Source organism: Lissotriton vulgaris, chromosome 5, assembly GCF_964263255.1.
Source record: "Lissotriton vulgaris chromosome 5, aLisVul1.2, whole genome shotgun sequence".
NCBI lineage: Eukaryota > Metazoa > Chordata > Amphibia > Caudata > Salamandridae > Lissotriton > Lissotriton vulgaris.
Window position 1 is genome coordinate 1,327,795,148 of NC_141693.1, and position 15,117 is coordinate 1,327,810,264.

A 15,117-nucleotide genomic window follows, 5' to 3' on the forward strand; every position below is an offset into this window, starting at 1 on the left:
ATCAGTCTGACTCAAGGGAATAAGTCTACGGTAAGGAATCTGCAACTAGAAGTCGCTATCAGAGCTCACCTGTGATTGAAGAGGTAACTTCAGTTAATAAGCCAGAGCTTTTAGTATTGCTAATACTTGTTGGATTTTCTGGGTTCACACACTTTACAACCACGCTAGGGTGCTGCTAGCCAATCTCTCAGAGCATCTTTTCAATAGGTGCCTGGTCAGTGCAAAAAAAACATACAGATATGGATAAACTTTAAAACAGACATATACATTCTTGCTCAATTCTAAACCGACCAGAGTAAAGCAGTAGGTAACAGCTGATGAAAAACCTGGGAGTACAGGCTTGTTATTAAATATGTTTATTGTACTGCATTTACAAAGAAAGACTAGACAATGCACCCAAGTATAAAGAATAAAAATGTGGCGTTCTTTTAGACTGAAACTGCAATACAAATTCCTAGTCAGCACTTTCAGGTATCGAGGAAGTTCAAGAGAATATGGGCATGGAGTGACTGATTTGCCACTGCTCGAGTGGAGTCAATCAACCATGAAGTAGCTCTTTTGACTAAATAGTACACACTGGCTCGGCTGAGAGCAGAAAGTGCGGATTCTAACTCTTGGTGCTTTAGGACAAAGTTAATCTCACAGTTGAATGGTATAGGAAAGCATAAGTAGCCAATGATACCAGAAACATATTAACCACTTGCCTTCTCAAGGAGCTACGGGACGTCGTCCTTTAACAAACAATACTGAAAAGCCAACAGCATGAGAAGTAACGGCAAATTAGTCAGTTAGATTCCAGTTTTGATTAAAACGGCTACATGTCCCCTTTAGTTATTTGACTTTGTACGTAATAACTCAGAATTTAGGGTTGTTGCGATAGCTTGTACATACGTGTACTCTGAGGAATGAGGGGGAGGACCAAATAACAGCAGACAGATCAAAGGGTAACATACCTACCAAACAAAGCAGCAAACCCAAAATAATCCATCAGCCAGCTTAAAGGATAGAGAGGTAGTGGTAACCAACTGACCAAACATAAAAAGCATGACTAAATAAACATATGATTCAAATTTAAATAGAAAGCAAAACACTGCTTGGCCACCTTTTGGCAGAGGTGCAAACATATAGTGGACACATTTAGGTGGGAGAATCAAGGTGAATAGCCTGATCAAGGTTACTGAATGGGGGAAAAGCAAACCAAGTCCTACGATTGTAGGGGTAAGAGAGTAAGTTATTAACTAGGAAAGGAAGTCAGAAGAAAGACAAAGAAGAGGAGAAAAAACAATGAACATTTAAGGAAACTTGCAATGTACTTTCCAAAGATAACAACCATACAACATAAGGGAACACAGTTGCTTGAAAATGTATATAGGACCTCTTCAACACGCTCAAAAAGGAAAGCTAACAAGCATTAGTATCTTGGATCTTCACCATCAAGAGGATTCAGAGGTGCCTTTTTAGTGCTTGAAACTTCCACATGCATCTTGTGAGTGTCTACTCGGTCCATAGGAAAAAAGGCCTCTGCTACTTAAAACTGACTGAAAAAAATTATTTCAGAGTGGCAAACAAAACCTTGAAGTCCTATTTAATTCTGTGACCCACTTGAGCTGAGATTAGGGAACACTGGTGAAGAATTAAATTAAAAAAAACAATCATTAGCTATGTTAATGATAAATCAACAAACAGTAACTCCTCGCCAAGTAAGACCTGAAATCTATATGTAGTTTTAAATGCAAAAGTTAGCAGCACTGCACAAGCATAATTCTATTCCAACAACACTTTTTCAAGTGTCTTTTAAGAAACTGGACATGCAGTGCCCTGATTTCGGCTCTGCACTGAGGAGGGGATTGGGTTGCTGCTGCATGTTAGTCTGCTTTATCTGCAGAGTGCCTATCTCTCGGTGCTGGGGTATTAACCAACTGAAACCTACACAACAGACAAAGAGCAGCCTGCCAGACAGGGTTGAAATGTTCTGCATTACAATGCCTACGGAAACAACCTCTAGGCACCAGTGGTCCGTTTCTTCAACTTAAAGGAGGTAGCGGGGCAGTAAAAAAACAAAAACAAAACAAGATCCTCGGTTTCATTCATTTCCAACCCTCTCAAACCCCAACCCGGAAAGGCCCACCACCCAAAAATGCGATTCTAGTTCATTACAAGGAATGTGTCCTTTGGAGATCATCCAATGAGCAATGAATCCAGAACAGCAAGGACCGCCATTGCCAGTTCTTTATTCCAGTCTATGTGCTGGTTATCTTTGGCAAAGTTCAGTCAAGGCAGAGGAGCATTAAGTTTCCCTGTCGTCAAACACTCGGGCCACAGAGCTACAATGCTGGAAATCTGTAAAGTCTTGAAGTACTATGTTTTTTCTGTGAAAGACTTCAGTTCGGCAATGGGAGAGGTATGGATGTGGAAGGAAATATGGATTATTAGGTGGAGGGTGCAGGAACATAATGTGCTTTTTGTTGAAATAGCACAGAGAAATGGGCTGTGAACGGAGTAAAAGTGGCAGAGGCTATGCCTCGAGCCAAGGATGCCGTAGGCATTCAGCCGCTGTAGCTCGTTTTTCTGGAACCAGCTCCAGCATTGGTAAAAGGAAGTCTGTGAACCCTGCAGCTTCTTCTTGGGTCCACTCGTATTTTTCAACCAGCACTTCAAAAAGGCCCCATGGCTTCAGCTTAGTGATGTGTTTCAGCTCACCTGCAATACAGAGACTGTGTTAAAAACTGATCAGAAAAAAAGATTACACCCATATACCTTGAAAAATAGCATTCAAGGAATATTTGCACACTGGCAGATAGATACTATGTATGTATTTACTGAACATACTTTGTAAGATTCATGTAAACTCACTATTGGCTTCTGGCACAGTTCCTTAATCAAGAACTCACAATGTGTGCCCATGCTGGTTCTAAGCATTGACAGGCATTGTATTTATTTTGCTGATAACCAATGCAACTTTTACTGATAACAAATGCAACTTTGCACAGATGTAGAGGATCTGGTAAAAACATTTTGGGGAGGGTAGAGAGGGGGGGGGGGAGATTTGTTTATTGAGTTTTTCTCAAACAAGTAGAGGGAAGAAAAAGAAATTAAAAAAACACAGAACAATCTAACATTGTATTTACAGTACATAGGTAGATACAGGTTTAGCAGCACAAGCGGAATACAAAGATGATGCAGTACAGAGTCCGAAATAGCGGTGTGAAAAAGAGAGAAAAACAGTGGGTGACATCTCTTAGCATTGAAAGTAAGCAATAACCTCACATACCCAGCGTGAAGAACGTGGTCTAAGTGTATTTGAAACACATCCGTACAGTTAAGCATGTAAACATTACATGATAGTGACCCATGGACAGTTATGTCGTCTCAATGACAGGGATGTGCGGATTGTCTTTGTCGTCAATCGGATGCATCTTGAGGGGGCCCCAAATATCGCGAGGATGTGAAGTGGAGGGACGCAGTTCTGCATATGTGAATGTTTGTTCTTGCCAAAAGAGCATGTGCCTGATCCATTCCTTAAATTTGGGTGCCGTGCCCGATCCCACCTACATGCTATCCTCCTTCTAGCTAGTAGAAGACCAAATGAGATGAATTTGCAAAATGTCAATGATAGCTTCTCAGTGCAGCCTAGGAGCGTTACCAGGGGAGAATGTTGAAGTTTCAGGGAGGTCATTAACTCTAGTGCCATGATCACCTGTTACCAATAGACTGGACAGTGCTACATTCCCAGGTGAGGTGTAGTCGGCCGCCACCATCCAGGATCTATCACACTTGTCAGTGTCTCATAGTTTATATTTATGTAATTTAGCCGGGGTGCAATATGTGCGATATAGGAACTTGTAATGGGTAATGCGTAAGCGACTGCTAGACGAGGCTTCTTTAGTCTGATCTCCGATTGCAGCAATATGTCCACTGTTGATTGGTAATAACCTGCCTGATCACAGCAGCCCATTTTCCCGGGCAGCACAAGGGGCAGATGTTACATCGGTGTATAAGCAGTGGTAGAGAGCAGAGACTAAGTGTGAGGCAGTAACAGCACATAGTATTTGATGCACGGGGGCAATCAACTGACGTTCCAGTGGGTATTCAGGGGTAAATTCTCCAAGACCCTGTCTCAATCGTATGTATAAGAATATATCCATAGGGGAGGTCTTTGAAACTAGTTGTTGAAGTGTGCGGAACTTGCCATTCAGATAAAGATCTCCCCAGCAAGAGACGTTGTGTTTAGCTTTAGTTTTTTTTAAGGTACCCTCTTGTAGGACCGGCATCCCTGGATGGTAGACTAGAGGGAGTAAGGGCGAGTATAGCATGGGGGACTGTAATCGCCTGGCAATGTGCAGCCATGCCTTCACTGTGTAAACAAATGATGTCAAGCCTCTCCCATGCAACGTGGTTGCAGAAAGTATGACCGCTCCCAGGGAGACAGGGTCCGACAGCCAATGTGTAGTTGCAAGATGAGGCGTGTATCTGGGGGGATGAAACCAATAGTGAGCAAGCATAATGTGCCTGAGCAGAAAGATAGTATAATTCGAAGTTAGGAATATCGAAACTGCCTTGAAAATAGGGGCGAGTGAGTGTCTCCCATTGCAGACGAGGGTGTTTGCTCCCCCATGTGTGTCGGATCAACTCTGAGCGAAGGGCAGAAAAAAAATTACTTACGGGGTTATACAGGATATTTAAAAACAGATAGAGTAGCTTGGGAAGGACCACTATTTTTATGAGAGATGAGTCCCACCATGGTGAGAGGGAGGGCATTCCATCTCGTTATGCAGCTAGTGATATGTTCTATCGTTCTGCCATAATTGAGCCTCATCAGTTCGTCCTCATCAGTGGTAATATGTACCCCCAAGTATTTTACTTTGGTAGCGCACCATTCAATGGGGAAGTCGGGAAATGGAGTTGTTGATGCGGTGAGCGGGAATATCTGAGATTTTGTCCAATTAATATGGATCCCAGAAAGACCTCCAAAACGGACAAACTCCCGGAGCAACAGGTTGAGGTTTTGCTGGGGTTCCCCAACATAAGGTGACATCATCTGCGTATAGGAAGATGAGTATTGGACGGAGGAAGCAAGGCAAGGCTGTTATCATGATGATACTACCTGATTTTTACCGCAAGAGGTTCTATTGCTAGGGCAAATAGGAGTCTGGAGAGTGGGCAACCCTGCCGGGTGCCCCGGATAATAAAAAAAGGGCGAGGATGTATGCCCATTGTTAGCACCTTTGCAACAGGGGAAGTATATATAAGGCGTATCCATGATAAAAACCCTTGGGTAGTCCCATGCATTGTAGGATTACAAACAGATAATCCCATTCCACAGAATCAATGGCCTTTGTGGCGTCTAAAAAGAAAGCAGCAAGTGCCAACTGTGAATCCATGTTTTGTAAAAATGGAAAAGAGGGTATGTAGGTTATGAGAAGTCGCACCGCCATGAATGAAGCCCGCCTGGTCCGGGAGGACGAGCATCTCTATCAGGAGGCTAAGGCGATTAGTCAGAATCTTGGCAAAATGTTTTGCACCAGTATTGATGAGAGATAGGGGGCGATAAGAGTCACAATGGTCTGGTAGTTTACCAGGCTTCATGAGGGAGGTTATGAGAGCCTCTCATCGAGGTTGGGAGGATCTCCAGTTCCTGGACATCCCTGAAGACTTGCTTGTGCACAGGGAGCGGGTGGTCAATATAGCCATTATAAAAATCTACGGGGAGCCCATCGGACCCCGGGGCTTTTCCAGATTTCATCTGCATTATTGCATCATGTATCTCATCGTCCTCAATTGGTGCTGCTAGGAATTCCCTCAGAGTGTTGTTCAGCCATCCCAGCGTTATATCGCGCAAGTAGTCCAAAAGATCAGGGGGTTCGAGTCTGCGGGTGCTGTAGAGGTCAGTGTGGAAGATTTGTAAAATGTCATGGCAATCCCTGTGGCGCACCCCGGCGCTGTCAACTATGTCTAAAATGTAGTTGGAGAAACAGGGTAATCTAATTTTCCTTGCAAGCGCCCTACCGGGTCTTTTCCCCTTCCCCGTATTTGTGGGCTGTAAAGTATTTACCCCAAAAGTGAGCTTCCCGCTCAGCAGTGTCTTTATATTCAGAAGGTTTGTCCTCGAGTGTAGCTAGCTGAGGCCCTGATGTGTTGTGCCCTATGTCATTCTCTAATTGCTTCAGTTCCCCTTTGAGTCAGTGCAGGGTGCGTCGGATGTCCCCTAGGACACAGAAACTTTGGGATATGCAAGTCCCTCTTATCGTGACTTTGAAAGCCTCCCAGGCAGTACTGATGTGTTTAACAGAGCCTGTGTTTCTATGAAAGAAGTCCGCTATTTCAGTTCCAAGTTCCACCTATAAAACTGCGTCTAGCAGTGCCTCTGGAATGAGACGCCAGCATCTTGGAGTAGCAATGAAGTTTGGGGGTGATACCACCATCCGGACAGGGGCATGGTCAGAATAAGTTCTTGCTAAGTGTTCGACATCAAGGATCCAAGGGACAACTCAGGAGACAATTCAGTAGTCAAGTTGAGATCAGGAGGAGTATACAGCAGTGTAATAGGTGCCCTCTCTCCCGGCTGGGTTCACATGCCGCCACGCATCAGTAAGCCCATAGTCTGGGAGCAGATGTGCTATTGCGTCTTGGGTTTTGGTATAGTGGTGAGGGAGAGGGTTAGACCTGTCAGCTGCAGGGCACAGGGCAGTATAAAAGTGCCCCCCCCGAATAATATGAGTGGATCCCACTTTAAGTATTTGCTCCCATAATGCCAGAAAGTAGTCCGGGTCATCAATATTAGGCCCGTAACAGCTGACCAGTGTGATCGACTGTGTGCCCAGTGTTCCCCAGAGCATGCAACTTCTACCTTGGGAGTCATGATAGGTTCCGCCCAGAATGAAGGGAGTATTCTTTTTGACAAGAATCAATGTAGCCCATTTTCTGCCAAAGCGGGGTGGTCGGCGTGGGTCAAAATGTGTCTCTTGAAGCATAGCAATATGAATTTGGTGCCTGTCCAGGTATGTGAGAATCTATCTGCATTTACAAGGGTTACCAAGACCTCTAAAGTTCCATGTGAGTAGCTTTATCTTTAATGCCTCAATCCACGAGGTCATGGTAATTTAGTGATATCTAGATGCACCTTGGGCATGTGACAGTGTGCCATTTTCTATGTGCACTCGCATGTCTACCTGCTGGTGAATGGAATAAATAACATTCCGAAGAAAAACAATCCCAACCCCCCCCCCCCCCACAACAGCATCCCAAATGTGCAGGAAATGAGCTACCCACTCAAACCAAATGAACATTGCAGTTTAAGTCAATTAGATGCTAAGAAGGTCAAAAGACAGTAAAGGGAAATAGTTTGTGGGCTAGGAGGTCCTCCCTTCTCCTATAGCTGCAACGCATCCACCCAATGGTGCAGGGTAGATGAGGGGGGAAGGAAAACCTACAAAAAGGAAAAATTAGACCCACCACTCGAATAGTCATTGACAATTTCAGGCGGCAAAACACTTATCGGACTCTGGCGAGTTGTAATTGTCCCAAAACGCCAATGAGGAGTGACAATTGCTGCTTGACAGATATAAGCTGGGAGTGTTTGCTGCTGCCAGGTTCTGGAAGACATAGGCATTGTTAGGAGGGAGAAGATAAGAACATACTTGCCATGGAGATAGTGACCACTTTCAAAGTCCATCAGATTATGGGAGACGAAGATCTAGAGCTCCGGTCATCGGGTTTGCGATGTGGTGAACATTTCCTGACTACTTTGAGGAGGTTCTTGACCTGCTGCGGATTTGTGAAGAAGGAAAGTTTATCCCGATATGTAACCTGCAGTCGCGCCAGGTACATAAGGGTGTATTCTATGTGCGCATTCAGAAGTTTTTTTTGGTGTAAGACATTTATTGCACATTGTCATAGAGATAAAGTACAATCGTATCGCCTACAACCTGATAAGGCCGGCTGTCCATGTTAACAATATCCACAATCATAAGTTCGTTCATACACAGCCCTTCAGCCGACAACCGTAGGTCCGGCGGCGAGGTGACGGTGTGAGGATCATGCTCGTCAGTTGACAATGTAACAACATGGTATATACGTTCTCTCAGTCTTACGTTTTCATGTTTTATAGTAGGAACCTCTGCAACCTAGAGGAACAAGGTAACGAAAAAACCCCCCTTAACACTTAAAGCACTGTCTCACAACATTCTCCCCCCCTCATTACTCAGTAATGTACCACGCGTATTTGCATAAGACCTGTTGTAGGTGTGTACCAACTACGTATCATTGTCCGAAGCCACCGTCAGCAGATATTGTCTAAAAGGTTCCCAGTAGTCTCTGGGACGAGAACCTGCAGGTAGTTCCTCCTCGTACGTGGCCAATGTGTCTCTACAATAGGTCAAGTCCTCCAGCCACTTTTTCACCTTTGGCTTCAGCTTACTATTCCAGTGCAAGGACACTCTCCTCTTCGCCATTAGCAGCGCGATCACACACAGTTTCCGTCGTCGCGCTCTCAATTGTGGCACTAACCCCAATAGGCAAATTTTTGCTTTGCAGCCTAAAGCGGCCCCCAAGATAATGTTGATGGTCTGTACCACTTGTTCCTAGTATTGTGCCACCGCACCACAGTGCCATGCCAAATACATAAAATCAGCATGTTCCTGCCCGCACCTAGGACAGTTGGAGTTATCCCTTAAGCCATACCTATGCAGTCTGTCAGGCGTGTGATACATGTGATGCAAGTATTTATAATGGATGAGTCTAAGATTACCGTTCGGTGTCAGCATCCCCGTTAGTATGCAGGAAGTCTCCCATTCCTCTTCCGTGAGGGTATCTGCCAGTGCTGCGCACCATTTCTCCCTGGCCCTTATAGTGTTACCCCCCATGCTTGTTTGTGCGCTGTGGTATATTCTGGACACTAAGTGAGACGCCGAGGGTGCGGTGAGTATGAGTTGTAAAGGGGCAAGTGTCTGTGGTTCGTCTGGGAATGCCGGATAATGCTCTCTTACTGCCCTTTGCAATCTGTAATAGTTAAAACTAAACAGCAGGGTTGGGTTCTGGATATACGTCAATTTGTCTAGTGTTACGAATTGCCCATCTCTATATAAATCGCATAGGGTATCTATGCCAGCGTAGTTAAGGAGATCCATTCCTACCCGTTCTTGTGTGACGGATAAGGCCGGATGGTGGGCTAATGGGAGTGCCGGAGCGTAGAGTGGTGTGCTGTGCGCCATCTGACTCAGTGTCTTCCATGCCTCGATCGTGGTGTTCACTGGGTTTATGTCATGGTCATGCAATCTGGGTCGTTTATGTGTCAGGATACTAGTCAGTGGGATGGGGTCAGCGTCCCCTTTTTCTACTGCCACATGTGTCAGAAATGGTATCTCATGGTACCAATAATGCGCGAATTGCGCCTGGGCACATAGATAGTATAGGTAGATGTCTGGTACCTTAAAACCTCCTTTAGCGTACGGTAGCGTCAGTGTCTGTAGATCTAACCTAGCTTGTTTCCCCGCCCAGATCAAGGATAACATGAGGGATTTTATGTTGCGGAACACCTCTGCCGGGGGCTTGATAGGTATGTTGTTGAATAAATATAAAAATGTAGGCAAGAGTACCATGTTTACTATTGCGAGTCTATCCGCCAGTGACAGCGGTAGTCCAATCCACCTCTTGATCTTATCTTCTAGCGTTGATATAGCTCTCCCGTAGTTGGTGCGGATGACCAGTTCCGGGTCCCTGTGGAACCATATGCCCAAGTATCTTGGTGGCTCATCCTGCCATTCCAGAGGGTACTCCAGTGCAGAGGGCTGGGTACAGTCCGTCAATGGAAGTACAAGGGATTTGTTCCAGTTAATTTGCAGTCCTGAGTATTGACCGAATTTAATGTATTCCCGCAGCAGCGGGTTGAGATGTAGCTCTGGATTTTTAACATAAAGGACCATGTCGTCCGCGTATAAGGCTATGTGTATGGGCCGTGTGGGGAGCTGAATGGCTGAGTAGTGGTGGTGTTGCCTTATTTTACACGCTAATGGTTCCAGTATGAGGGCAAACAGCATTGGCGATAGAGGGCATCCCTGCCTGGTGCCACGTCTGATTTCTATTGGGGCTGAAAGATGTTTATTTATCCTTATGCGTGCTGTCAGGCCCGAGTACAGCATCGTAATCCAGCCAATGAACAGTGGTGGGAACCCCATCCGAACCAGGACTGCATGGAGAAAGGGCCAATCAATCGTATCGAACGCCTTGGCCGCGTCCAGTAGGACAGCTACCGCCTTTATGTGCGGGGCCAAGTAGTGTGCCAGAGCAAATAGAGTGCGAGTGTTGTGGGTGGTCGACCTGTCCGGTATGAAACCAGCCTGGTCGGGTCAGATCAACAGTGGCATGAGCGGTTTCAGTCTGTCTGCTAGTATGCTTGCTAGTATTTTAGTGTCTACGTTGATCAGCGAGAGAGGGCGGTAAGAGTTGCAGTGTTCATCGTCCTTTCCCGGTTTCAGTAGAGCGATGATCAGCGCCTCTCTCATTGACGGTGGTAGTGTTTGTGCTTCGTGGGCGGTTTCATAGAGGTTCACCAGGTGCGGTGCTAGTATGTCTGCAAATGCCTTATAAAATTCTATTACGAAACCATCCGGCCCCGGAGCTTTGCCATTAGGGAGTCTTTTAATGGTATCTACAACTTCTTGTGTCGTGATAGGTCGTGCCAGATAGTCTCTGTGACCATCCGCCAGCCAGGCAATCTCCACGTCAGCCATGTAAGCCAACAGTTCTTCTTGTGGTATTAGTGGCCTCGCCTCATATAGTGCCCCATACGTGTCCCTAAACTCCCCCATTATTGTCTTGATGTCGTGCGTGTGTGTGCCATCCTTAGTTCTTATTACCGTTATGTGCTGTGGTGCTCTGCCTGAACAAATCTTTTCCGCTAGAGCCCTACCCGGCCTTCCCCCCTCTCCATACCGTCTGGCAGTTGTCCATTTGAATATGTATTTTAATTCATCCTCAGCAAATTTGTGGTACTCTGACAGTAGTGCCCGAATGTCACTCAATATCGCTGTGTCACCAGTGCATGTGTATCGCTGTTCCAGCTCCTGTATCATCTCCTCCCTCCTCTTTAACTGGTGCCGAATGTCCTTCAATATGCCTGATGTTGTGCTGATGCATACGCCCCGTATTGTTGCTTTGAAGGCTTCCCATAGGAGGCACGGGTCCTCCGTCGTGGGGGAATTCAGTTCAAAGTAGTCAGTGATCGCTTTCATGATGGTGTTAACATAAAGCGGATCATGCAAGGCCTGCGCATTGAACCGCCAGACGTACGGTGGTGTGACATAGTGTGGGATTCGTAACTGTAGGAGAACCGGGCCGTGATCTGAGAGTGTCCTCGGGAGGTGTGTGATCTTCTCTACCCATGTTATAGTATGCTGCGTGCCTAACCAATAGTCCATCCTGGACCAGTTCCTGTTGGCCGCATTAATGTGTGTGGCTACATGTTCCCCCAGGGTGCGATATCCTCCACATGTCGCTTAGATGTAAATCGGACATTGCATCGAGTAGCATCTCCCTCGCTTTTATATGCTGTTCCAGTGTGTGTGATGCTCTGTCGTGTCCGTCTTGTAGCGCAACATTAAAATCACCCCCCCCAGATGATATTGTCCGCCCGTATGTCCGCTAATTTGTGCCACAACCTTTCATAGAATGCTGCATCGTCTACGTTCGGGCCATAGACTTGCTGCTGTCTTACCTTACCCACCACTATGACATACCGTCCCCCAGTGTCAGTGTACGTTTCTGAGATCTTAAAGTGGGTCCCTTTATTTATCAGTATACTTACACCCCGTGAGTATGTAGAGTAGTTTGAGCCAGTGGCTGATTCTGCCCATTTGTTTCCCAGCCTGGACGGGCTAGTGGGTGCCAAGTGTGTTTCTTGTAGAAATGTCACGTCTACTTTCAGCCTGTCAAAGTATGCAAACATTTGTCTTATCTTTTTCGGATTCCCTAGTCCCCCGACGTTCCATGTTAGAAAGTTTAGTGTGTCAGAGCGTGCCATTATCGTGTGAGTGGTTTAAGCTTCCCTGCGGCTGCGCTGCTTATTGCAGTCCGATTGCAGGTCGACAGCCCCATGTCGTGCGTATGTTGCGGTCTCCTGCTAAAGAATGCAAGCTTAACAATATCCTTACAGGCAACAAAAGAGGTCGCAATGTTTCTCAGACACAGTGCATTCATTTGAACCATTCTCAACCCCCCCTTCCCCCCTCCTCCCACTTCAGCACCCAAACTTTGCCAAAGCCATCTCCCCCATAACTTCGAAACTGTAGTAGAACTTAAGTTGGGGTACACCCGCCTGGGGGTGTCGCCCGGAGCACACATCTCCATCCACATAGTGGATGTGGACAGGTGCGATTCTCCACAATGTCAATGTCAGGTTCTTCCCCTTCCCCTCTCTTCACCCCATATGTGTCCAATATGATCCTTCCCCCCCACCACCACTCGGAGTTTTAAACATTTTCAGGTGCGGCGTCTTCTCATACCCATATCGACCCACCTTTGCCGATACTGTCTCAGCTCCAAAGAGTGGCATCGCACCCTCTACAGTCTGCTGCCCATGTACCCTGAGTCATTCACTTCGTGGGGCTCGTTCATCAGCCCACCTCCGAGGATCGCCAAATGTACTCACTGCGTTACCGCCAAGCTCGTCCTCCTCGTAATGTCCGTAGGTGGCAACATCCGTTCTATTGTAGAGTGCAGTTCGTAGCCCTGCGCCAAATTCAGTGTCCGCAGCCCACAGCTGTCCTTGAAATAGTAATCAAGTGGCCCATGCGGGTCCGCCATCAGAGTGTTCAATCGTTGTCGCTCATTCTGCCCGCACTCTCCCGGTCTTTACGGCGTTTGCCAAGTTTTTTGATGTAGTCTTGTGCAGCTTGCACTGTCGTAAGAATCACCGGCTTGCCCTCCGTTAGAATTTTGAGTTTCGCTGGGTAGAGCATCGCATATCCGATTTCCAACTCCCGAAGTTTCTTCTTTACAGCAGCAAACTCCTTCCGCGCCAATTGCACCGCCATGGTGTGGTCAGGATAAAATTCCATCGTATTGCCCTGATAGCTGATTGCACCTTTTTCCCTTGCAAGTCTGAGTATAGTATCCCTGTCTCTATAGCTCAGTACTCGGGCAATGATCATCCGAGGCGTGGCCCCTGGTTTTGGGGTGGGGGCCAGGGAACAGTGCGCGCGTTCGACCAGGAAAACTTCCGAGAAGCTCCCAGCCCCAAATATGTCTTTTATCATGTTTTCCACAAACGTTTCCATCTTGCCAGTATTGGTGGGCTCCGGCAGGCCCGAAATACGTACGTTGTTGCGGCGGGACCTCGCTTCTTGGTCCTCCACCTTTGCTCTCAGGGTTTCTAGGGTCTTTTCAATGGCACCGCATGCTTTTGTGGTATCCCTGGATTGATCTTCTACCGCGGAGATCCTTTGCTCTGCTTCCACCAGTCTCTCCTCGTGGTTTTCCAATTTCGCTGTCATAGTATCCACCCTCGCTACGACATTGTCCATCTTGTTATTCATATCTTGTAGGCTTTGTTGGATAGCCCTCAGCACCGTCTCCATGTTGGCGCCGTCTCCCAGTACCTGCTCCCCGTCAGCTTCCAGAGCAGACCCAGGTTTCGTCGTCTGCTTCCTGGTCCCGAAGGGCAATTTCGTCTGCTGCTTGTCGGGTTTGCCCATTTCACTGGGAGACGCAGTTGGGCTACTTATCCGTGGGCTCGACGAGGCTGCGGGCTTGGCCGCCGTACGTTTGCATCGCTGTTGTGCGCCAACCGTCCCCAGCGCTGCGGGCCTATGCATTTGGGCCTCTGCCTAGCCACATACTTGCTCAGCGCAATGTCTGCTGCAGGTGTGCTGTAAGTTGTCGTCGTTTTTGAGGAACACGTAGGTGCACAGGCATCCCCTGCCCGGCGAGCATGGGCAAGCGGGGCCCAATGCGAGCGAGCGTCTTCGCCACGTTGTTTACAGTGCCTCGTTGCAGATTAGCACCATAGAGTAGTACACTGGTTACCTTTCGAACTTGCCGTCTACGTGGGAGTCGGCGCCGGTGACACCGATATGGTCGCTGTACCTCAGGGTCTTTGTTGGTCTCCTTAAGTGGTGGCTGCTCGCGGGCCTTCTGTCACTCCAGTGGCAGGGAGACGCTGGATCACATTCGCGCCTTCTGCCGCGTTCCCGCCGACAGCGTGCAGCAGTGCCTCCGATCCCGACTCAGCGCTCCGCTTACTAGCCTCCCTCCAGCTGTGCCACTCTCCCCTCCACCTCCGCTTCTCCGCTGAGCGTTCTCGGCCACCGCTGGTGCCCGGGTCCCATGCAGCTTTAATCGATCAGGGTAGCGGCAGCGCCAGTCGCGGGTTCGCTGGTCGTGCGTTCCACCGCCTCCGCCATTTTGGCAGCCCTGGAACGCATCCTCTCCACAGTAATAACGCCGCACATAGCGAGCGTCCCGTACCTCTTCCTCGCTGGCGCTGGGGTGGTTTCAGCACAGGCATGTGGGCGTTTGGGGGTGACATTGCTCATTTGCGCCCTCCGCCGTCGCAGTCGGCTGCCGCCATTTTGGACAGTCTCGTACCTTCACCAGGTTATTCGCCGATTTCTCCTGTCACGTCCTTCCCCAAATAGAGAAGACTGCCACCTCACAGTGTCACAGCATTCCGACGCCCATGAGGCTGTTTTTCACGTCTTTTGGGGCGAGTTTGGGGCTGCAGGGAACGTTTTTCCCGCACCCGTCCGGCGGAGCTGACTCAGATGCCAGCCATTCCGCAGTGCGCCCTCTAGCGCCCCCCGAATTCAGAAGTTTTTGCTTTACCAGAAGACATTTGTGTCTCGCCTCTTGGACCGCTGCTGTAAAATCCGGACAGATGGTAAATTTATTGCCCTCAAAATGTAGTGTTTTCTTTTCTCTTGCCAGCTTGAGAGCCGACTCACAGGCCTGATAATTCAGAATGCGGGCGACATTGGGGCGTGGGGTACTGCCCGGAGGAGGCCTGGGACCCAAGGAATGGCGTGCCTGCTCCACTATGAAATGAGGAGATAAGGCTTCTGTGCCAAAAGTGCCCAGCAGGAGACGCTCAACGTAATCCTCCGTGTGTCCAGTGTTGGTGCTCTT

General features: G+C 47.7%; 1 protein-coding gene across 1 annotated transcript in view; it reads right to left on the reverse strand.

Annotated features, from left to right (window-relative positions):
- Positions 1 to 340: 340 nt before the first annotated feature.
- SRPK1 (SRSF protein kinase 1) overlaps positions 341 to 15,117 on the reverse strand; it is a 353,882-nt gene continuing 339,105 nt past the window's right edge. Inside the window, exon 7 of the mRNA XM_086923257.1 lies at positions 341 to 2,700. Coding sequence (XP_086779383.1) covers positions 2,516 to 2,700 — 185 coding nt within the window. The 3' untranslated portion in view covers positions 341 to 2,515. The remainder of the gene's footprint in view (positions 2,701 to 15,117) is intronic.